This window comes from Hyperolius riggenbachi, chromosome 1 (assembly GCF_040937935.1).
Source record: "Hyperolius riggenbachi isolate aHypRig1 chromosome 1, aHypRig1.pri, whole genome shotgun sequence".
NCBI classification, from domain to species: domain Eukaryota; kingdom Metazoa; phylum Chordata; class Amphibia; order Anura; family Hyperoliidae; genus Hyperolius; species Hyperolius riggenbachi.
Genome location: NC_090646.1, coordinates 81,482,464 through 81,507,664, shown reverse-complemented (window position 1 = coordinate 81,507,664; position 25,201 = coordinate 81,482,464). Strand labels below are relative to the sequence as shown.

The following is a 25,201-nucleotide window of genomic DNA, read 5'->3' as shown; positions in this document are numbered from 1 at the left end:
GCGCGCCCCCGTGAGGCGCAGTTTAAAGCGCAGAAGAGCCTGACCTGGCAGCTGGGCCTGGCCAGGTCGGGTCGGCCACCGGAGACGACCGGGAGCCTCTGGAGCGGCAGCGAGGGCACCTTCTGTCTGCCACGGCTGGAGAAAGCCCCAGGTAAGTGGATATGTATTTTTATTTTTTTCAACCCCTATTCTCCCCAAGTTTAGCAAGTTTAGTGATGAGAGCATGTCTGGGGTCTTTTCAATTAACTGCAAAAGTCAGCACCATTGACGTCAATGTAAAATGCGAAATGCGTTGTAAAATTGAGATTTTTGGAGCCAATACATTGCGAGACTTAGACATTTTGCTTGCTCATGTCCTGGCATGCATAGTCAAAGGGCCAATTAGATTGCAAGCTTAGCATTGCACTTGTGCCCCAATTTACCTTAAACTGCCCCTGCTTACAAAATCAAGTTATGCTGAGAGTTGGAGTTAGACTTCTGGTTTCCTCATCCAACAAGGTGATTTAAGGATCGTGTTTTCATAACTTTGACAGGAGCCCAGACTTTGAGCTTTTTCACATCATGGAGCATTGTGTACTCAGAACATGTCAAGTGTTTGTCTCTGAAAGTCCCCGAACTCCGGGAAAAACAAGTTATCTCAAAAGACCGTTTTGTTTACTGGGAATTTATTAATGCTCTTCAGATGGGTTCTAGAGAAGAACATATATTTATATTATTATATAATCACTGATGCAGAGAGCTTTCAAGGTGAAAGAATTTGACATTGTGAACTTTTATTGAAAGATCACGGCAGCCACTTTAAATGTGCGGTATGAAGCGTATTGTGACTGCATGACCTTAGCATTAAGGCACACCGTGAAGCCATTGCTGAGAAAAATATTAAACTTTAACTAAATAACTTTTCTGTCCTATTAGGGCCCAGTATGCACAAGCCTTAGATTCTAAGGCCAAGACTTGAATTCTCATCCACTGGTTGCACTGTCTTTCACCTTCCAAAGTCCCAGAAACTACATCACCAAGAGTTTGGTGGTCTTTCCTCTTGGTGTGAAACAAGACCAGGCCGGGCCAGATTTGTACTTTTTACCGCCCAAGGCCCACTATAACCAGCTGCCCCCAGACCGACAGTATCCTAAACCCCCCCAACACAGCGGGGATTCGATAATAGGCTCTTCTGAGGACAGTTAGTGAAGTGAGAGCATGGATTAAAATTATAAACTCCTCTGAGGATAGTTAGTGACATGATGGCAGGGATTACATTATAAGCTCCTCTGAGGACAGTTAGTGACATGATGGCAGAGATTACATTATAAACTCCTCTGAGGTCAGTTAGTGACATGATGGCAGGGATAACATTATAAACTCCTCTGAGGATAGTTAGTGACATGATGGCAGGGATTACATTATAAACTCCTCTGAGGGCAGTTAGTGATATGATGGCAGGGATTACATTATAAACTCCTCTGAGGAAAGTTAGTGAGATGATGGCAGGGATTAGATTGTAGGATCCTTGGTGAGCAACACATTCAGTGAGTGCCAAGCAGTTCAGAGATCTCTGTAATTGCCCCTTTGTTCCCCCTTCATCCCCGGAGTACTGGAACTGGCTGTTGGTAGCCGCCGACCACTATGAGCAAACTCTGTGTAGCAGGATGAATGCTAACTGCTACTGCCACCCTGCTGCCCACAGCCCATAGTCAATGAGGTGCAAATAATTCAGAGTTGATGTAGATTTCATGCTAATTTTTATGCAGATTTATGCAAATTAAATTGGACCAAATGCCTTTGCATATTTTTTGTTCAAGTTTTTATTCAATTGTATGTATCTTGAAAACAGACCGATCCAATGCTGCTGCTGCAGGCTTTTGATTGGTCCATTTTCTAGCTGCATATGTTTGCATAAAAATTAGCATAAAATAAACGTCAGCTCAAAACTGTTTACATCTCATTGACCACCCCTTTCATATGCCCATACAAGCAGGGGCATGAGTACAATTCATGGGGATTCCCAGAAAAACCTGGTTAATTTAGAATATAATAAAATAATATTTCTTACCTGTGTTTTTTTTTAATGTAACCCTTTGTAGAGATGGGTAAGGGGCACGGTAAGTATCCATACATATCTATAAGGTCATACAGGAAGTAGGAGTCCAGGAGGAACGGAGGACCCCCGTGTATAGCAACAGAGGCAGCAGCTTGACAAAAGAAAAGAGGATTCTGGCTGGAGGGGGGGAAATTGGCACTAAAGTTTATGTTAATGTGTTTTTCATTAACAGGAGTCCAGGAGGAACAGAGGACCTAGCGGCAGCTTCAATGATTGGCACCTGGAGACAGAGCAGAGGATTGCGGCTGGAGCAAGAGGGAGAGGAGCGCAGCGGCAGGATCAGGCGTAGTATTAATGTGTTACTGTAGTGCAGTTTAGTGTTAGTGTTGTACAGTGTAGTGTATTTAAGTGGTGCATAGTGTTAGTGTAGTGTTAGGGCAGTGTAGTTTAGTGTTAGTGCAGTGCAGTGTAGTGTTAGTACAGTGCAGTGTAGTGTTAGTGCAGTGTAGTGTAGTGTAGTACAGTGTAGTGTTAGTACAGTGCAGTGTAGTGTTAGTGCAGTGTAGTGTAGAGTAGTGTTAGTGTAGTACAGTGTAGTGTAAGTGCAGTGTAGCGTAGTGTTAGTGTAGTGCATTGCTGTGTAGCTTAGTTGGTAGGGCACCGGGAATTAGCGTAGTGTAGCTGGTCAGTATAGTGTAGATAGTGTAAATTAGAGACAGTTTGGGGGGTGAAGAAATGTACATAAGATGCCCCTGCACTATAGATGCACCAGGTTTAGTATTTTTTTTCACCGATTTTTGCCCTTTAAACCTAGGCGAGTCTTATAGGCCAAAAAATACGGTATATTCCCCTGTATGGGAGGAAGGGAGGCTAGTAGTTGGAGCACCTCACAGCTCTGGACCCCCTGCGCTCCTCTAGTTACGCCCCTGATTTAGGGTGTGAGTCACAAAACGGTGCTAACTGTTAGCACCCTGGGAAAAGTGCATTGTGCGAAATTTCGCGTGAGAACGATAACGCGACTTTTTCGCACATTAACGGTCGCATTCGTGCGCTAAATTTGCATTATCGCGCGAACGTTAATGCGATTATCGCGCGAAATTTGCGTTAATGCGGTTCTCGCAAAACAAGTTTTTTCACGCGAAAACGCACTAAAATGCAGGAAAAGCCGTGCTAACAGCCGTGCTAACAGTTAGCAACGTTTAGTGAATCAAGCCCTTAGTCTGATATTGGCCTTACAGACTCACTACGGATGTGAAGAGATATTTCTCTCTGGGCTACAGTGTGCAGAATAGCAGACCAAGGTAAGTATGCAGCGCAGGAATGTGTGTAGGCGAAAACACACAAAAATAATTTCACAGAAATAGTTTTTGTTTTAGAGTAGTGTAGAGCATGTCTGTCCCACGGGCTATAAACTGCAGGCTGTGTTGATACACAATTAAAGCATTAATCAAGGCCGGACATATGAATAGCTTCAGAAATACTTTCTCTGAATTATGGCTGCTATCAAAGTTCATAACCTGCCGCTGAGGATGTTGTTCCTATGAGCTAAGATAAGAACTCAAGGCTTCGTAGCGTACAAATGGGTCTGAAAGATGTTTTGAGCAACCAGATGGGGGAATGAAGGGGAGCATTGGTAATAAGGGGAATGATGACTTATACAGGAATTCTAATAGCACTATAAATGGAAAATTTTCTTATAAGTTTTCTCTCGGGAGATTTTTTCACACCTTATTATAGTGGTATGAAATTTAACATTCTCACTTTCTACTAAAAGATTATTTACAGCATAAAATCTACTACCACAATTTTTTTTTTTTTTAGCAGAACAGCATTCAAACAGTTAAACACAGCACTATGTTCTTCAGTGGAGAGCTCCTTGTTTCAGTGGAAAGCTTCTGTCCGCATCTGAAGAGGTGATAACGTTATATTTTGCTTACATTCCTTTGTCAGATACATTTAGTAAACATTATCAAACTGCTGAAACTGATCTTACTGAATTGAGAAGCAGAAAGAGTTGAGAAGTGATCACTAGATTTTAATATATATAAATGCAGCAGCTATGCAATAAAATGCAATGGCAGCTTTCAGAGCAGGTAAACTGTACTTTGGGATTTTTGTGCACAAAAGCAAATATGATAACTGCATGGGTAGTAAAAAGTAGTAAAACACATGTTTATTGAATGTTATGTCAGAGTTTTATGCCACTTTTGCTTACTGCATTGCTTACTGCTCTCCTTTTACCACCCTAGGAATTTTAAAAGGATCTACAAAATTGACGTTTATTGTGTCCCTCTTTTAAACTGTTGTACCGGTATATAATGTGGTGAAATAAAGGTTTATCACTCAGGCTACTTTCACACCAAGACGTTGCGTTTTAGGGGACGTTATGGTCGCATAACGTGCCCCTAACGCAACGCCTGGTGCTCTTAGATGTGGACGTCAGAGTGAGCCACGTTGTGCAGCTCACTCTGGCGTCTGTGATGCCGCGATGCGTACTCTTGGACGCATGTGGCATCACGTGGTCCCGCCAGCCAATCGCCGCGCAGAGCGGCGCTCCAGGAAGTAAACACTGAACGTCACACCGTGCAATGAATATGAATTAGCCATGTGGCTGGCCGCGGAGGAGGGGAGACCTCCTCCTCTAACATTACTGAGCATGTGCACACAGTCTAACGCGGCTTAGCCGCGCATAATGCACAGCATGCAGCACTTTCAACGTACGTGCTGCGTTACAATGATCATTACTGTGCGGTGGACTGCGTTACAGGCTGCACTAACGTGCGCCTGTAACGTCTTACTGTGAAAGCAGCCTTAATGAATGACATACGATTGATTTCTAAATAACGCATAAAATCACAGTTAATTGTCTCCTAAAAAGTCCCAGAGACCCAACAATAACACAAATTTGGACAAACGGGGATGTGGGGAATGATGATTATTTAACCACTTCAGGACCAAATGAATTTTCACATAGCAGCACTGCTCCCGTTCATTCGCCAATAACTTTATTACTACTAATCACATCTAAATGATCTATATATTGTTTTTTCAGGACCAATTAGGATTTTAGCGTGTGATACTTTTGTTTAGTAATTACCTTATTTTCAATGCATTTTAAATGGAAAAGTAGAGGCAAAACAAAACTAAAAAACACACTATTTCTCCATTTACCTCCATTATAGCTTTACAATAAACAGTGCTAACTATATGTTAAACCCACTATTTTTTTCTGCTTATTCATCCTGGCTATAACATCATTGAGATTCCTAGCACAATGTATAGTGACAATATTGTATTCGAAAATAAAGGTGTCCTTTTTTTCTGTCTTTTGTTTTCTCATTGCACACTATTGATGATTATAAGACCTTATTTGCAAAAATAATAGTAATATACGCTCATGGCATACATATTTAAAAAGCCGAGTTTCTAAAGTAACAATATATAAGTTTCTTTCATATTCTGTCACTTTGTTTTCATTTTACAAGTCTTTTTTTTAGGTACAGCCTATGCAAAACTGTAATTGCCTTTGATTCCCAGTTTGTGACTAAAAAAAATACACAAGAAATGGGCCTCAACACTAAAACGTTCTAAACTCTATTCTACTACTTATCACGGTTAAAATGTTACTACATACGTCTCTTGTAGTTTTGCTAAAACTCTCCCAAATTTGATCATAATTTAGAAAATGACTTTTTCGTGCTGGATTGAGTTTGTCCGTACCTATTTTTCTATGTGATGTGTGTCCAAGCTTTAAGACACACCAAAATGTATTCTACAACCCAAGACGAGGTTAAAATGATACCATATGTGCCTCATTTAGTAATAAACTGATGGTGCACTCCCCACAAATAATTACAAATATCCAATTGTCACTGAGTGGTTAATATTGGTGTAGACACCTCATATGGTCTAATGCAAATATCTCATGTGATTGCAATAAAGCAGACAAATTGACACATACAGGTGAAACTTGAAAAATTTGAATATTGTGCAAAAGTCCATTTATTTCAGTAATTTAACTTGAAAGGTGAAACTAATATATGAAATAGACTATTTACATGCAAAGCGAGATACTGTATTTCAAGCCTTTATTTGTTATCATTTTCATGATTATGGCTTACAGCTTATAAGAACCCCAAAATCAAAATCTCAGAGGCCATTAGAATATTGTAAGAATGTTCAATGTCCTAGGCTCAAAGTGTCAGACTCTAATCAGCTAATTCATCCCAAACACCTGCAAAGGGTTCCTATTTCATATATTAGTTTCACATTTTTAGTTGAATTACTGAAATACATGGACTTCTGCACAATATTTTAATTGTTTGAGTTTATCCTGTATATAATAGTGAACTTTTTCCATTTTGTATATATACCAGCTGATTGTATCACCTATATTTTACCCACATGGGTTTGTATTGATAATATGTGTATGATATAAAAAATTTACATTTATTGGGTCCCTCTTCAGCAGCAGCGCTGTACTGGGGACAGCCGTGTGACACGGTTGTCCCCCTGGGAGACCTGAAGGTGATTGGCTGTCATAGGCTGAAGCCTATGACAGCTGATCACAGTGATTGGCTGGCGGGATGAGGGAGGGAGGGTCCAGAATAAAAATAATTAAAAAATAGTACAATTTATTAAAAAAATAAATAAAACAAATATTTACATTAAAAAAAATAAACACAGGGGGGCGATCAGATCCCCCCCCCCCCCAGACAGCTCTGTTAGTGGGGAGAAAAGGGGGGGGGGAGAGGGAATCACTTGTGTGCTGTGTTGTGTGGCCCTGCAGCTTGGCCTTAAAGCTGCAGTGGCCCATTTTACATAAAATGGCCAGGTCACTAGGGGGGTTTAACACTGCAGTCCTCAAGAGGTTAAAGAGAGTCTGAAGCCTAAAAAAAAGTAGCTCTTTACAGGGCAGTCCTCTTCAGCAATAAGCCCATAGCTGAAGCGCCGCACTCCCACTGCAGAACAAGGTCTTAATCACCCCAAAATCCCGAGGCAAAATTCGGGGCTCCCTCCTGGTAGAGGCAGAGCTTTGTACAGTAGCTCTGCCTCTGCTAGCGTCAATCTCCGCAGATCTTTTCCTCCTCCCGCCCCTCTCAGTCTTCTTTTACTGAAAGGGGCGGGGAGAGGCGGAGATCTGCGGAGATTGACGCGACTGGAGGCAGAGCTACACTGCTAAGCTCTGCCTCCCCGGGCAGTAAAATCCACGACCTGGAAAGTTGTGGAATTATGCCCCGGTATTTTGGGGGGATAAAACCATGTTCTGCCGCAGGGATGCGGCAATTCAGCAATGGGCTTATTGCTGAAGAGGACTGCCTTGTAAAAAAAACTATTTTTTTAAGCTTCAGACTCTCTTTATCCTTCTGCCGCCCGCGTCACGCCAGTAGGCGTGGCCGCGGCGGCAGCCCCAGGACCGCCCAACGCCAATTGGCGTAAAGTCCTGGGGCTCTGTTTTGCATGAGATCGCGCGCATGGTGCGCGCGCATCTCGTGCTAGGAGGGCGGAGCTCCGCCCCGCCTTCAGTCTCCGAGCGGCTATTGCCGCTCGGGAGACTGTTAGACGGCGATCACGCCGTCTATTTACTAGGTGCAGCGCTGCGATGAGCAGCAGCGCTGCACTGGGGACAGCCATGTGACAGTGACACGGCTGTCCCCATGGGGGACAAGAGAGCGATCGGCTCTCATAGGCAGAAGCCTATGACAGCCGATCGCCATAATTGGCTGGCTGTGGGGAGGGAGGGAGGGAGGGAGGGAAGAAATTTAAAGAAACAGGGGTTTTTAAAGAAAAACAACAAACAATAATATTTATTTTAAAAAAAATAAACATGGGGGGAGCGATCAGACCCCACCAACAGAGAGCTCTGTTGGTGGGGAGAAAAGGGGGGGGGATCACTTCTGTGCTGAGTTGTGCGGCCCTGCAGCTTGGCCTTAAAGCTGCAGTGGCCAATTTTGCTAAAAATTGCCTGGTCACTAGGGGGGTTTAGCCCTGCAGTCCTCAAGTGGTTAAAAGAGACACTGAAGCGAAAAAAAAAATATGATATTATGATTTGTATGTGTAGTACAGCTAAGAAATAAAACCAGCCATACACTGGTCGATTTGCCATCAGATTCGACCAACAGATAGATCCCTCTCTGATCGAATCTGATCAGAGAGGGATCGTATGGCTACCTTTACTGCAAACAGATTGTGAAACGATTTCAGCCTGAAACCGTTCACAATCTGTTGTGGTGGTGGTGGTGCTGCCGCCGCTCCCCCCGCCCGCATACATTACCTGCTCCGCCGGCGCGACTCCAGTCCCCAGGTCTCCGCTGTCTTCTCCGCTCTGGTCTCCAGGTCCAGCATGCTTTACTTCTTCCTGCCCGGCAGGAAGTTTAAACAGTAAAGCGCCCTCTACTGTTTAAACGTTCTGCCGGGCAGGAGGAACTGAAGCATTCCAGAGACCAGCGCGGACACGGAGCAGCGGTGACCGGGGGTAGTCGTGCCGGCGGAGCAGGTAATGTATGCGGCTCTATTGCGTCGGTCGTCGGGTACTCGAACGCCGCTAGCGACGCACTCCCTACCTGCGGGCGATCGACGGTAATTTTCCGCACGGAGCGATCGACGGGATCAGACGAAATGGATCAAAATTCGGCGTGTAGCGCGAACGATTGGCTGCAGATTCGATCCCAGTGATCGAATCTGCTGTCGAAATGGCGGCAAATTGGGCCAGTGTATGGCCAGCTTAATTGTTTCCAGTACAGGAAGATTTAAGAAACTCCAGTTGTTATCTCTATACAAAAAAGTCATTAAGCTCTACGACTTTCAAAGTCATGGAGAGGGCTGTTTTCTGACATTTATTATCTCAACTGTTAATTTTTTACTTTTCCTCTGGCAGAGGAGAGGTCATTAGTTCACAGACTGCTCTGAAAGAATCATTTTGAATGCTGAGTGTTGTGTAATCTGCACATATTAGAGAATGATGCAATGTTAGAAAACACTATATACCTGAAAATAAAAATATGAGAATATTTTCTTTGCTGCTAATCTTCTAGTAATTATTCATAGTACACAACCAATTCATTATATCATATATTTTTTTTCGCTTCAGTGTCTCTTTAAAGGACAGGTGCGAGCAAAACAAAAAAAAATCTACTTACCTAGGGCTTCCTCTATCCCCTGGCAGCCTATCGAAGGCCTACCCAAAATGCTCCATGCCACATGAGCGCGATCGCACAGGCGCAGAAGATGCCGACCTGGTGAGATCTTGAATGCCTGGCGAATCCGGTCCCCAACTTTCTGCATCTGCTCCACAGTGATGAGCGAAAACGCCAAATTGCCAATATACTTTTCGCTTTAATTTTCGCGAAAATAATGTAAGATTCTAATTTCGAGCAAAAATGCCTCAAAAAATCATTCTGTAATAAGTTTCTGATTTTTCTCTTTTTTTAGATTTTTTTTTGAAGTTTTGCATCGGGAAAAAAATGTTTCCTTTGAACTTGTTGCGTAAATACAATGTACGGTACTTTTCGGCATTTTCGGTGCCAAAATGACTGGCAAAAATTTGCAAGCAACATTGTTGCTCCATCAGGGGTGTAGCAATAGCAGGCATAGCAGCCGCTATGGGATACTGGAGCAGAGGGGGCTCAGGTGGTATTTAATGTATTCACTATTAACTTTCTTTTTTTCTTCCATGCTCTGACTGTTTCAGTGGCCATAGACTACACACTATGTAGATTGCATGAGAATGTAAATTGCCTAATTAACTCATATCCGTAGGGAAGGGGGAAGTAGCGTTGCTCAAGAATGCCTGCATCTTATGGCCCCATGAAAATTTTGCTATGGGGCCCCATAATCTGTAGCTACGCCACTGTGCTCCATGATAACATGGCAAATAATCCCAGCTAGGGCACAATCTGCAAAGAGTTTGTATGCTTTCCCTGTGTCTGCATGGGTGTCCTCCCGACACTCTAGTTTCCTCCCAAATCCCAAAAACATACAGAATTGAACTTTATCCCAATCAGTAGCTGATACTCCCTTTTACATGAGAAATCTATTCCTTTTCACAAACAGACCATCAGGGGGCTCTGTATGACTGATATTGTGGTGAAACCCTTCCCACAAGAAGCTCTGAGTACCGAGGTACTCCTGGCAGTTTCCTGTCTGGGAACCTTGCTGCATTGTGGGAAAAAGCTGTTTACAGCTGTTTCCAGCTGCCAAAAAAGCAAGCAGCAGCTACATCACCTGCCAACAGTAAAAATGTTACCATGTAATAAATGTCAGAATGTACATCAGGGATTTAACCACCCTGGCGTTCTATTAAGATCGCCAGGGCGGCTGCGGGAGGGTTTTTTTTAAATAAAAAAAAAACTATTTCATGCAGCCAACTGAAAGTTGGCTGCATGAAAGCCCACTAGAGGGCGCTCCGGAGGCGTTCTTCCGATCGCCTCCAGCGCCCAGAATAAACAAGGAAGGCCGCAATGAGCGGCCTTCCTTGTTTTGCTTACATCGTCGCCATAGCGACGAGTGGAGTGACGTCATGGACGTCAGCCGACGTCCTGACGTCAGCCGCCTCCGATCCAGCCCTTAGCGCTGGCCGGAACTTTTTGTTCCGGCTACGCTGGGCTCAGGCGGCTGGGGGGACCCTCTTTCGCCGCTGCTCGCGGCGGATCGCCGCAGAGCGGCGGCGATCAGGCAGCACACGCGGCTGGCAAAGTGCCGGCTGCGTGTGCTGCTCTTTATTTGATGAAAATCGGCCCAGCAGGGCCTGAGCGGCAGCCTCCGGCGGTGATGGACGAGCTGAGCTCGTCCATACCGCCCGGCTGGTTAATAACCCTGCCGTTCTATTGATTGTGCCAGGGTGGCTGTGCAGCAGTATTTTTTTTTAAATCATGTAGCTAGCCTAGCGTTAGCTACATGATTCCCCCTACCTGTGGCATCCCTCCCACCCCTCCGATCGCCGCCGGCGATCAAGCCCATCCGGAAATCCCGTTCTGAACGGGATTTCCTTTAGGGCTTCCCCGTCACCATGGCGACGAACAGAATGACGTCATCCACGTCATCGACGTCACAGGGAGTCCCGATCCACCCCTCAGCGCTGCCTGCCACTGATTGGCCAGGCTGCGCACGGGGTCTGGGGGGCCCCTGTTACACGGCGGGTAGCGCCGCATCGGAGGCAAGTGGCGGCGATTGTCCCCAACTTTTAAAAAAAATTAGGAAAATCGGCCCAGCAGGGCCTGAGCGGTGCCCTGCGGCGGTTATGGACGAGCTGAGCTCGTCCATACCGCCAAGGAGGTTAAACGATCTTACAATGGGCAAACACTGACCAAATCATTTATACATAATTATTGTAAAAATTAAGCACTTTTTCATTACATTATTTTCACTGGAGTTCCTCTTCAATTGGCTTCCCCTTAAAATTGGCCCTAGACTACGATACATACACTACATGATACATACATAGACATGTGACTATGGTAGGGATTACATTGTGAACCCCTCTGAGGGACAGTTAAGTGACAAGACTATACTCTGTACAGCGCTGCGGAAGATGTTGGTGCTATATAAATACTAAAAAATAATAGCAATAATGGTGTGGAGCTGTGCACAGGCACCGTATTCCACCCTCTGGCTGACAACACTTAATAAACACCAGCAGTGGTGACCTGCCGCTCGCTGCATGAACGTGTGTGGGCAATAAAACGCAGGATTTGCATAGCCACAGAAATTTCTCAAATATTTCTTTTCTTTAAGGATTTTACATGGACTGGGCCTCAGGCACTAACTGAACACTGTGCTAAATAGAGAACCAGGTGATTCATCATCACAGATGGACAGATTCGGGCAGCTTCATGAGGTGCAGCACCTGTCACTGGATTCTAGAGAGTGAGAACAAGAAAGACAAGTAGGAAATAAGGCACGAGCCTAGCACAGACAGGACAACACAGCAGAACATATCCAGCTACACACATTAGCAGTCATTGGGCTCAATTCTGGTAGCTATGTGAGGTAAATATTTTTTTGTAGGTAAAATACCTCATGAGGTATTTTCCTCTTCTTTTATCAATTCTGAAAGATTTTTCTCCATTTCCGAACATGAGGTAAAACATGAGTTAAAACATGAGGTAATTATTTACTAAACGCTACCAGAATTGAGCCCATTATGTCGGAATCATTCAACTAGCCAATCACCTAATAGCCAGTAACGGAACATTACAGATATTCTAGCTATTGGTATCACCTGGCCCGGCACCCAAATTTTAAACATATGCGCCCGGCATGCAGAGCGCTGCAGGGAGCACTTTAACCACTCTGCGACCTCCTAACGCAGGATGGTGGCCGCAGAGTGGCTTCCTTGTTCCTCGATCACTCATATGTGCCTCATCTCATGATGCGTGAGATTTGCAAAGAGCTCGCGCTCGCTGTAGCGCCCGTAAATAAACAGTGCGGGGATCCGTGAACAGCCTGCCAGCCCGCGATTGCGGCTGGCAGGCTGTCAGAAACAAAAAAACAGCCTATTTGCATTTGTACGGCGCTGTGATCTAGCGCAGCCCTGTCACTGAGCTGTTCCCTGGAGTGGCTCACAATCGGATCCCTCTTATAGGTTGATGCCTACGAGAGGTGATCTAAGTGCTGGATCTCGGGGGGGGGGGGGGGGGGGGAGGGAAGATATTAAAAAAAAAAAAAAAAAGCTATTTTTATAAAAAAAAATACTTTTTTAATTAATAAATAAAAAAATGACATTGCAGCAGCAATCACATCAGATGCCACCAACAGAAAGCTCTGTTGGTGGCAAGAAAAGGAGGTAAGATTAATTTGGCTCCTAAGTTGTGTGGCTGAGTAATAAACCGTTAAAGCTGCAAAGTGCTGAATTGTAAAAAATCGCCTGGTCACTAGGTGGGTGTAAGCCTGTGATCCACAAGAGGTTAAATAAGTATAATTACATGCTCCTCTCTTCCTCATCCCATTGTGGTTCCTGCCACTGGTCACGTGACAGAGCTGGACAACAGGAGCAAGGCCCGGTTAGATGCCAGAAAAGGATTAACATGAAATGGAGCCCTAGGCAAGATAGCATATTGCCCCCCCCCCCCCCCCCCCTGCTGGCCACCTGGTTTCTTTGGTAAGTTAAAGTGACCCAGAGATGAAGAAAGCTGCCATTTTTTACTTACCCAGGGCTTCCTCCAACCCCATAAGCATGGCTGTGTCCCTCACCGTCCTCCTAAAGTGTCCCGTTCAGCCGCGGTGAGCCCCGGTAAGCGTCTCAGTGACATCAGTGGCGGACCTTCTGCGCATGCGTGGACTTTCTGTGCAATCGTGGAAGACCCCGGCTGATGTCACTCAGTCAGACTGAGTCCGACTGAGCCGCTTGCCGGGAGTTGACTGCGGCTGAATGGAGGATTCCGGGCGGACTGCGGGAGGACGGCGAGTGACGCATCCATGCTTATGGGGCTGGAGGAAGCCCCGGGTAAGTAAAAAAAACTGCAGTTTTCTTCATCTATGGGTCACTTTAAGATGAGGAGTTGGGATCAAAATAGGTAGTATAGTTGCCCCAGGATAGGTAGCTAGTATAGTTGCCCCAGTATAGGTAGTATAGTTGCCCCCAGAATACGTAGTATAGTTGCCCCCAGTATAGGTAGTTTAGTTGCCCCAAGTATAGGTAGTATAGTTGCCCCAGAATAGGTAGTGTAGTTGCCCTCGGTATAGGTAGTATAGTTGCCCCTGTATAGGTAGCTAGTATAGTTGCCCCCCGTATAGGTGATATAGTTGCCCTGGTATAGGTAGCTAGTATAGTTGCCCCCCCCCCGTATAGGTGATACAGTTGCCCTGGTATAGGTAGGTAGCTAGTATAGTTGCCCCCCGTATAGGTGATATAGTTGCCCTGGTATAGGTATGTAGCCAGTATAGTTGCCCAGGTATAGGTAGGATAGTTAGCCCAGTATAGGTAGCTCCGCTCCAGGGCCCATGCCGCCTGATGAACCTGCGTTACCTGGCGCCATGAGCCAACTGCCCCTGGTTAAAGTACCCCTTGTGCTACTCTATATGGGAGGGGCTGGTGCTGTAACTAGAGGTTGGAGAGATGTGGGTGAGCATGGTTTCTGTAAGCGTAGGCCCTGGATGACAATCTTCTCCTAGGCCCCATAGGGAATGCCATGCCCATGTTAGTGGCATCCTTCTTTCATTATAGCTGTATTTGGGAGTTGTGCCAGTAACAGAATGGCTATCAGGCATCTATTTATAGCTTGCAGAAAACATATTCAGTACATACATTACAATGTACACTCTCCAGGGATAGAGGATGTCAGCTTGCAGCAGATGTTTGTGTTTATAATCTTGCTTTTGTTGCTTATTTTGGAATTAATTTTCCTATCCCTTCCCTTTCCCCTTTATTGCTCTGTACTGCGACTCCCTCTCATTTCCCTGCTGGGGTGATAAAACCCAAGTCTGTGTGAGCCAGTGAATGCCAGAATGTATTTTTATTGCCCCTTGGCTACTGTGTTACTCTTCAACTTCTATAAAAATCATAATGCACTAAATTAAAGGATCAGTATTGTGAAAATCATAAAATTTAAAATACATATAAACACATATACGGTAAATCCGAAGTACGATTTTTCCGGAGTAAAATGAGCCATAAATTAATTTTCCCCTACGTTGCTGTCACTTACAGTAGGTAGTAAATCTGACATATCTGACAGGTTTGGGACTAGCTCATCTAATAATGGAGGGGATCTTAGGCTGGTTTAACACCAGAAACCAGCGGCATCGATGCAGTGCATCGAGACCGACGCACTGCATTGCACCATCAAAAACAGTTCCCTGTCTGGCCGCCGGCCAAGCAGAAAGTGGCGCACGCTTGTCGTCACTTCCTGCTTCTGGTATGCGGAAGTGCACGCAACGCGACGTCGCGGCTGTCTACGTGTCGCCATAGACTAACATGACTTCCGGACCAACGCAGATCGCTACAACTCGCCGTATCGCTAACATAGTTTTGGATCTGCGTCAGGGATGCAACGAAAACGTCACTTCCATCACATCATGTCGTAACGTCGCAGTATAAAAGTCTCCATAGACTTTCATTGCACCGCCTCGGTGTGAAAGGGAACTCAGGGCCTTCTTTCTTTTCAGAAGCACTTGGTGAATAGCAGTTGCTCCATTCAACTGCCAAAATAATGTGCCTTGGGCAGGGAGGCTGGCCAGCATCTTTCAGGGAGGGTCTTTATAAAGAATACAGGCCATGCTGAGAATCCCCTATGGAGAAATGGACTAGCCCAAAACCTGTTGGTAATGTCAGATTTCTACTTACTGTAAGTGACAGCAACGTAGGAGAAAAGTAATTTATGGCTCATTTTACTCTGTAAGAAACGTACTTCTTATTTGTTTGTGTTAAAATTTTTCGAGATAGTGGTCCTTTAAACAGTATCAGCAATACCTTGTTTCATTCGCAGAGGCCATGGCTAGGTTATCGTGGGCTGGTACATTGCCAAACTAAGGATTTTTTAACACAATACGGCATCTTACTGAGTTCCATGACTATGCTAGGTCCACACCATTTAATCAGACCAGGATCATCCACCAGGAAACCTAGGCAGGTGCCTGGGGCCTAGTGGGTGTCAAGGGGCCTACCAGCCACTTTCTCTGATCTCTCTCCACTTTAGCTTACTAACATTCCACAAGGGGGCCCTCTAATCTACTACCTTGTCCAGGGCCCAGTTACATCTTAATCCATCTCTGCATTCAATTTCCCAGCAGATAGACTTTACAATCACTATGCCCATAATGGAGACAGAACTTACTGTAGTTGCAGCAAAACGTCACATACCCCACAGCGCCACCTATGGGTGTGTTACAAACAAAAGCCATCATTGAATGGAGACTTTCCAGTGCTGTTCTACGGCTTTTACCGCACTGTATAGTTTCTGTAGAACCTTCCCGTATACTGATTGCACTTCCTTTCGGAGCACATTCCAGTTCCCTTGATAATAAGAGGAGACATTGTTCAGCCTTGCACTTTTATCTTACCACTTCAGTGTTGTCATTTCATTGATACACTTTCTCGCTAACAATGCCGCGTTTGTTTTAATGTGACTAAACTCTGCATGTTTATTAATTGTGGCGACATCCCCGTCTCTCAGGAGGAGCAGACACGCATAATGGCGAGCCGATATTATCACATTTGACCTAGGATGACATGGAATATGGATCATGTTTTCAAAGTATTGTTTTTATTGTTTCAGTTGAAAAGAAAAGTGTTTACATACCCAAGTCAGGTAGATATGAAATATTACATAGGAATACTTCATATGTACACATTGCAGCCCTAGGAAGGGGGGGGGAGTTCCAGGCAATGTTTGTGTAGCCTCATTTTCCTGTAGCCTTGAGAATCAATAATAACAAGCCATGAACTCTAAAGGCCCGTATCCACTACTTAAAGGATACCCGAAGTGACATGATGATAAAGACATGGGTATGTACAGTGCCTAGCACACAAATAACTACGCTGTGTTCCTTTTTTTCTTTCTCTGCCTGAAAGAGTTAAATATCAGGTATGTAAGTCATATCAGTATCAGTAATATCAGTCCTGACTCAGACAGGAAGTGACTACAGTGTGATCCTCACTGATAAGAAATTCCGCCTTTTATCTCTTTCTTGCTCTCAGAAGCCATTTTCTGCTAAGAAAATGTTTTATAGTTTAACTTTCTTGTCAGTGAGCTTCACACTGTAGTCACTTCCTGTCTGAGTCAGGACTGAGTCAGCCACTTACATACCTGATATTTAACTCTTTCAGGCAGAGAAAGAAAAAAAGGAACACAGCCTAGTTATTTGTGTGCTAGGCACTGTACATACACATGTCTATCTCATCATGTCACATGTGACTTCGGGTATCCTTTAATTTTAAACAGCAATTTTACTGTTGACCAGCGATTTTTTGAGGGACGAGCTATCGTTTTCCGTTATCTTGCGACGTGGCTACAGGTGTGCGATTACACGAAAGTCGTTTGCCGATGCATGGAAGTAATGACCATTAAGACGTATTGGATCTTGACCAACGACTACCGCGCAAAGTGCAGTGATCTGTTGACTTCTCGTTAACGCCCATCGTGTGCCATCGCGTGACCTTGCGTATTCCAGCAGGTAGAAGGATGGATCAGGAAACTGTGTTTGTTGGGGGGGGGGGGGGGAGAGGGGGCATTGATGAGAGGATCCCCAATCCAGCATTAGGTGATTATTCAGCATAAGGGCTGGTTCATGCCAAGAGCGCATCTGAGTGCTTTCAAAAGCACTAGCGTTTTGAAAAGCGCTTGGCTAATGCCTTTCTATGGGTTAGTTCACACCAGAGCGATGTGATTAGTTCCCAATTGCAAACGCGGGTCCTGCAGCATTTTGGAGACGATTACGCTTTAATATAATGTATAGGAAAACTGTAAAATTGATGAACAGAGCGTTTTTCAAAGCTTTTTTTTTTACCGAAAGCTGATAATTAGGGAGGGTCAATAAGATGCAAATAGTTTTGAGTTGATGCAGCATTATGCAAATTTTGTATGCAAATTCAAGCAGCTTGAAAATGAACCAATCATATCCTGCTGAGGTAAAATTTGATTGGTCCATGTTCAATCTGCATAAATTTGCATACAAAATTTGCATCATCCTGCATCAACTCAGAATGATTTAGATCTCATTGACCTTCCCTACTGTTCACTAAGCGTATGTATGGATGGAGGAGCCAGCGGCAGACAAGCGGTGGAAGCGGACAGGTAATGTATAGTGGTCTGGGCACCTGAGGAAAGGGGGGGGGGGGGGGTTGTTTACATTACCCATTAAGCAGGACACCGTTGGGCCGGTGAGGCGGCGGATGCAGCGTCACAAGGCCGATTCCGGATCTATTTCAGCATGAGACTGATCGGGAATCGGCCTGTGGTGTATGGCCAGCTGACAGACCTAGCTTCGATAAGCAGGGGAGGCGCCAGCAATTTTTCTAAGGAGGTGCTATGCAGGTGCTGGATCTCTTCTAGGGCAGCTGGAAAAGCAGGGGGTGTGGCCAAACACAGGGGCGTGGCCAAAAAGGCATGTCTATGCACTGAAAACTGGGCGCGTATAGGTAATATAGTTGCCCCAGTATAGGTGGTGTAGTTCCCCAGTATAAGTAGTATAACTGCCACAGTATAGGTAGTATAGTTGCCCCAGTATAGGTAGTAGAGCTGCCCCAGTATAGGTAGTAGAGCTGCCCCAGTATAGGTAGTAGAGCTGCCCCAGTATAGGTAGTAGAGCTGCCCCAGTAATGGTAGTAGGGCTGTCCCAGTATAGGTAGTAGAACTGCCCCAGTGTAGGTAGTAGAGCTGCCCCAGTAATGGTAGTAGAACTGCCCCAGTGTAGGTAGTAGAGCTGCCCCAGTGTAGAGAGTAGAGCTGCCCCAGTATAGGTAGTAGATCTGCCCCAGTGTAGGTAGGATAGCTGCCTCAGTGTAGGTAGTAGAATTGCCCCAGCATAGGTAGTAGAGCTGCCCCAGTATAGATAGTAGAGTTGCCCCAGTATAGGTAGTAGAACTGCCCCAGCATAGGTAGTAGAGCTACCCCAGTATAGGTAGTAGAGCTGCCCCAGCATAGGTAGTAGAGCTGCCCCAGTGTAGGTAGGAGAGCTGCCCCAGCATAGGTAGTAGAGCTGCCCCATTATAGGTAGTAGAGCTGCCCCAGCATAGGTAGTATAGCTGCCCCAGCGTAGGTAGTAGAGCTGCCCCAGTATAGGTAGTAGAGCTGCCCCAGTATAGGTAGTAGAGCTGCCCCAGTATGAGTAGTATAGCTGCCCCAGCATAGGTAGTAGAGCTGCCCCAGTATGAGTAATAGAGCTGCCCCAGCATAGGTAGTAGAGCTGCCCCAGCATAGGTAGTAGAGCTGCCCCAGCATAGGCAGTAGAGCTGCCCCAGTATAGATAGTAGAGTTGCCCCAGTATAGGTAGTAGAACTGCCCCAGCATAAGTAGTAGAGCTACCCCAGTATAGGTAGTAGAGCTGCCCCAGTGTAGGTAGGAGAGCTGCCCCAGCATAGGTAGTACAGCTGCCCTATTATAGGTAGTATAGCTGCCCCAGCGTAAGTAGTAGAGCTGCCCCAGTGTAGGTAGTAGAGCTGCTCCAGCGTAAGTAGTAGAGCTGCCCCAGTATAGGTAGTAGAGCTGCCCAAGTATGAGTAGTATAGCTGCCCCAGCATAGGTAGTAGAGCTGCCCAAGTATGAGTAGTATAGCTGCCCCAGCATAGGTAGTAGAGCTGCCCCAGTATAGGTAGTAGAGCTGCCCCAGTATGAGTAGTATAGCTGCCCCAGCATAGGTAGTAGAGCTGCCCCAGTATGAGTAGTATAGCTGCCCCAGCATAGATAGTAGAGCTGCCCCAGTATGAGTAGTATAGCTGCCCCAGCATAGGTAATAGAGCTGCCCCAGCATAGGTAGCAGAGCTGACCCAGTATGAGTAGTATAGCTGCCCCAGCATAGGTAGTAGAGCTGCCCCAGCATAGGTAGTAGAGCTGCCCCAGCATAGGTAATAGAGTCGCCCCAGTATGAGTAGTATAGCTGCTCCAGCATAGGTATAGTAGAGCTGACCCAGTATGAGTAGTATAGCTGCCCCAGCACAGGTAGTGGAGCTGCCCCAGTATGAGTAGTATAGCTGCCCCAGCAAAGGTAGTAGAGCTGCCCAAGCATAGGTAGTAGAGCTGCCCCAGCATGAGTAGTAGAGCTGCCCCAGCATAGGTAGTAGAGCTGCCCAAGCATAGGTAGTATAGCTGCCCCAGCGTAGGTAGTAGAGCTGCCCCAGTGTAGGTAGTAGAGCTGCCCCAGCATAGGTAGTAGAGCTGCCCCAGCATAGGTAGTAGAGCTGCCCCAGCATAGGTAGTAGAGCTGCCCCAGCATAGGTAGTAGAGCTGCCCCAGTATAGGTAGTAGAGCTGCCCCAGCATAGGTAGTAGAGCTGCCCCAGTATAGGTAGTAGAGCTGCCCCAGCATAGGTAGTAGAGCTGCCCCAGAATAGGTAGTAGAGCTGCTCCAGCATAGGTAGTAGAGCTGCCCCAGTATGAGTAGTATAGCTGCTCCAGCATAGGTAGTAGAGCTTCCCCAGTATGAGTAGTATAGCTGCCCCAGTATAGGTAGTAGAGCTGCCCCAGTATGAGTAGTATAACTGCTCCAGCATAGGTAGTAGAGCTTCCCCAGTATGAGTAGTATAGCTGCCCCAGTATAGGTAGTAGAGCTGCCCCAGCAGAGGTAGTAGAGCTGCCCCAGCAGAGGTAGTAGAGCTGCCCCAGTATGAGTAGTATAGCTGCCCCAGTATAGGTAGTAGAGCTGCCCCAGCAGAGGTAGTAGAGCTGCCCCAGTATGAGTAGTATAGCTGCTCCAGCATAGGTAGTAGAGCTTCCCCAGTATGAGTAGTATAGCTGCCCCAGTATAGGTAGTAGAGCTGCCTCAGCAGAGGTAGTAGAGCTGCCCCAGCAGAGGTAGTAGAGCTGCCCCAGCATAGGTAGTAGAGCTGCCCCAGCATAGGTAGTAGAGCTGCCTTCAGCTCCCCCCTCCATTCCCGCAGCCACTGCTCATGTATCCTTCTGAGCTGGTGGTTGCTACCTTTATGAGTGTTCCCACCGCCGCCTCCTCTCCTGACTCACAGGCGCTCTCCGCCTCCTCTCCCTCTGTAGTGAGATAGCTACAAGAAAATGGCCGCCGATTTCCGCATTTGTGGACATCGGCAGCCATTTTCTTGTAGCAGTGCACTAATTACACAGCGCGGCGGTGAGGGGTGCTAAGGGGGTGCATGGACAATTTTAGGGGGTGGCACGGCCCCTGCCGATCAGATTCAATAAGAGAGAGATATGTCTCTTGGTCGATCTGCCCACACATCATCTGATGTAAGGGCACTTTTAGCTTATGTTCATATCAGCAGAGTCGGAGTCCATCTTTAAGCTGCAGCTGCTTCTTGCCATGCTGGTAGAAGGGACAGTATAGTACCCCCAGTGTTACGCGAGCGCGCAGCGAGGCCTATTAATTTGGCTTAGCTTAAACGTTCATATGCCTCTATAAGTTTTCTAAATATTTGCTCGGGTTCTTAGAACAACATCAAAGCCAGCGCACTGAAAAGCCTTTGCTGCCTATTTATTTTCTCACCGAGGAGGTTGATGGAACAGACTATTTGTAGTGAAAAGGTCAATGAATTTTCAATTGAATTTCCTGCCTTCACCGAGGGTTTACCAGGTCTGGCTCTCAGAGGAATCTCAAGTTACCATAATAACAGGCTGCTCTGAGAGCGCTTTTCACTGTACTGTGCAAGTGTCTTACTTGGCAAAACATAGATGGCACTGAAAAAGCAAGCATTGGCGTAGCAATAGGGGATGCAGAGGTAGCGACCGCACCAGGGCCCTCAGGCCAGAGGGGTCCACTACCTTCAACCCCTTTGTTAGCTCTGCATTAGTGCTAAGCTGGTAATGTATGATCACCTCTGTGTGTGCTTTGATTAGTTTTTTTTAACCATTAATAGATTGTTCTCCCCCCAGCCTACATCTCTCTGACACAATGGTTGTCCCTGGCAGGTTTTTGTGCTGTTTATCAATTATGTATAGAGCGCTTGGGGGCCCAATGTAAAACATGCACGAGGGCCCAGAGCTCCTAAGCTACATTAGTGGAAGTAAGTATGTTAGCTCTCTGAACTACAACTCCACCTGTACTGTACAGAACTTCTGCGCCTGCGCAGTACAGACCGGATGACGTCGGCCAGACCACGTGACCCGCGCGGTGGAACGCACAAGAAGCCGACCTGGCGAGCTTGGTTTCTGCAGCGGATGTCACCGGGATCCACCGGAGCTGCAGCGAGGGCACAGGACAGCTGTTTTTTGAATATGCCCGGTTTCCCAAACTTGCGCCATCAGGGGAAGGAGATGGGCGGTAATCAGTGTGACCACAGCACTTTTTACCATTTTAAACCTTTCACTGGCCAGCACACATGCGCAAATTTCTATTGGGGTACCCATGTTCTGGTCCTCGTATGTAAGTGCTCTTTCTATGATTTTTTATACTTGTATGATACAGTTCTTAGAAATAAAGTAGTCTACACTTAGAACTGCTGTTAGTTGTTCATGTTCACACCCTTAAACACCGTACTTCAATTGGAGAACGATATTACAGCATCCCTGAGCTCGGAGGACCTATCCGATATTCCTGGACATTAGTACTTCACATATAACCTTATAATGTTGGTTGTATGTGGCTGGTGAGTGTAACGCTCTTAATTGTCAGCAGCTCCAGAGACAGAGCTTTTCAGAGAAATTCTTCCAGCGGCATCCCCGGCTCCCCTGCGGCCGTGGCTGAGCCTGCATGTTCCTCCAGCTTCCCTGGCGGACATGTGCGACTCAGAGAAGCTTTTATTCTCTGAGACTGCCTTTTAGAGATTAGTGTCAGCTGACACTTTCTGGCTAATGAGATTCTATTGGTCAGCTGCTCTCTATTAGCTGTTGTGATTGGCTGGTTTTTCTGAGGGCTGGCCTTTGATCCTGTATATAAGCCCTTGGGCTGCAGTCTGTCATTGCCCGTGATAGCAATCAGTACGCTGGTGTTGGGCACTCACTCACTCTGTGATATTATTGTGTTGTTATATGTTATTAGTCTAGTTGCTCTGATAGATATACATGCAGTGTTAACTAGTGTTTGTTATTTTCCTGATATACTGTGTATGACTTTTGCTACTCCTTGACCTCAACTCTGTCTCATCCTATTGTACCTCAGCCATCTGACCATCCATGTATGATCCCAGCCTGTTAAACGACCTAGCTTTTGTCTCAGCCTATTGTACCGCAGCTATCTGATATCTCGTGTATGACCCTAGCTTACGTTTCGACTACGACTAATCTGATCTTCTGTGCATACGTCTTATACCAAACATGATAGTGAGCCTTATTCCTTTGATTGGTGATGGTGGGCACTTTACTGTGAAGGTCCAGAGAGTCAAGCACGGTGGATGATTACTGTTTGAATTGACCTTTTCTGATCTATTTATAATTATTAAAGCAAACCTGAATCGAAAATAAACGTATAATATAATGAATTGTATATGTAGTACAGCTAAGAAATAGAACAGTAGTAGCAAAAAAAGAGTTCATATTGTTTTCCAGTACAGAAAGAGTTAAAAAAAATGCAGATGTTATCTATGCAGAAGAGCTTCTCTGAGCTCTTCTACCCAGTGGGTGGAATACATTCCTCTTTTCTGAAGCACTTAAAGTGGGATTGTCACCATAAAAATCAAATTTCAACAGCAACTGGTCTGAGTGTATTAAGTGATAAAGATGCTAATCCTGCATTCAAAACTTATAAAACTTTTTCTGCTGTTATGGTTTGTAGTTATCACATACTTTAGGAGCACTGGCCCTAGTGCCAAAGAGTTGAATGCTGGGAGTTCTTTTTATCTATAATGTATTCCTCCTCTTCCATTTATTTCCCTATCTAGCTGCTTATCTGAAACACCCTCTGATTACAAGAAAGGCTGAGGTGACTCAGTAATTGGAGGATAAGACAGTGTAGTTCCTAGTATACACCTCAGTGGGAGTGTCTGAAGACTCTGGGAGGAGGGCAGCTAATGAATACACGATGAGAAAGAGAAGGGAGGGGGAAAACAAGAGTCAGGGAGGATATGATGTCAGCATTATCTTGGCAAGATGGCCACTGCCTAGAATAGAATTTTCTGCTTTTCCTTTATAAAATTCACAGGAATCATTATGTGGATAGCACATACATCTGTTATGTAAGTAGAAGTAGTATTTATCTACTTATATATGTGTTTTTTTTTTCTAGGTTAGCATGGGTGTCACTTGTTCTTTAAACAGTTAAGAAACAGTGAGAGACCACTTGAGATAAGGTTTTACTGCAGTAAAGTTTAAAGGAGATTCTTTTCTTTGCTTATAATGTCCTGTTCATTATCTATACTACACATACAATTCATTATATCATAATTTTTTTTATCACTTTAGGTTTGCTTTAAGGGTTGCCAATGCTGACCCAACTGTGGTGGTCATCAGCAGCTGTTTTTCACTAAATACACTCTTAGATTTCCACGATTGTACCAAAATTAACATGAATATGTCCACCATAAACAGTATATGGGAAAGGTAACTGTAGAATTTTATATGAAAATATGGCAAGCAGTGTAAACAGTAACTTATTGGTAAGGCGAGTTGTCCCAGTCTGAGCAGGAGAGCAGTGAGGGGTCAGTTTAGGTGAGCATTGTGAGCTTGGTAAGTAATATCTTGCATTGCCAGCATTCCTGGCCCATTCAAGTCCCTTGATTAGGTTTCCATTATTCCTAGTAAGAGCTTCATATGTTTATTTTTAGACTGACCCCAGCCTCAGCACGTCTATCTCGGGTGTTGTTTGACTAGCGAGATGTGGCTTTGTGCTCCGCTGATTACTGCCAGGGCTGGGTTTACAGTTGAGGCTGTTCTAGACATAGTGAGTCTGATTATTCGTGACCAGAGCACTGAGACCAAGTAAAAATGGAGCAGCCGCCCGGGTCAAACAATCAGAAACCTTGTTTGATTTAGCGGATAAAAACTTGGTTGGGTGCTTCAGGCAAGCTGCTTCTTCATAAATCAGTCCCTTTTGTGAATATACTCTATGATGTCAGCTGACCTACCTGAATAATTCTTCACTTTGAACTATGTAAACTTTGTTTTCAATTATAGTTTCATTATGGATTTTATCTATAGTTTTAACCATATTTATGATCAAAGTCCTCTTTTTTATTCTACAAGTTCTTCCAGCTCTAAATGAAAATGTTCACTCACTCTTGCCTCTGTTGTAGCCATGTGCAATAAACTCACTTCCTGTCTGGAAAGGAAGTAAGGTAAAATTACCCCAAAGGGACCAAGTGATGGTCGAATTCTCCTAACGTAGAGTTCAATTCAGGGTTTATCAGTGGCCAACTCCTCACTAATACCATCAGTGGCTTTACTTCTGTGCTGATATGCTGCCTCTAATACAGAAGTGTCACTGACCCAGAATGAGCATGCAGATCATATGCTCTGCCTCTCACTTTGGTCTGACTTCATTGGCTGCATGGTTATTGTAATTCAAAGGGAATGCCGCATATTGTTTTCCCTGCAGTTTCTCCTGGATCTAATAGCTGTAGGAGCTGCCATGTTGCCCCCCCACACACACACACACCCACCCTTTCTAGCTG

At 45.2% G+C, this 25,201-nt stretch overlaps 1 protein-coding gene and 1 long non-coding RNA gene across 3 annotated transcripts in view; both read left to right on the top strand.

Moving 5' to 3' along the window:
* The window catches only part of SLBP (stem-loop histone mRNA binding protein), an 88,319-nt gene extending 85,487 nt beyond the window's left edge, over window positions 1-2,832 (top strand). The window contains exon 8 of one of the 2 annotated variants that reach the window (XM_068275760.1): window positions 2,271-2,832. In XM_068275760.1, coding sequence (XP_068131861.1) covers window positions 2,271-2,387 — 117 coding nt within the window. In that variant the 3' untranslated portion in view covers window positions 2,388-2,832. The remainder of the gene's footprint in view (window positions 1-2,270) is intronic. The other variant, XM_068275751.1, reaches the window with a different exon arrangement.
* A 370-nt stretch (window positions 2,833-3,202) lies between these two features.
* Window positions 3,203-25,201, top strand: part of LOC137563389 (uncharacterized) — a 96,175-nt gene continuing 74,176 nt past the window's right edge. Inside the window, exon 1 of the long non-coding RNA XR_011030341.1 lies at window positions 3,203-3,951. This is a non-coding gene — a long non-coding RNA (uncharacterized lncRNA). The remainder of the gene's footprint in view (window positions 3,952-25,201) is intronic.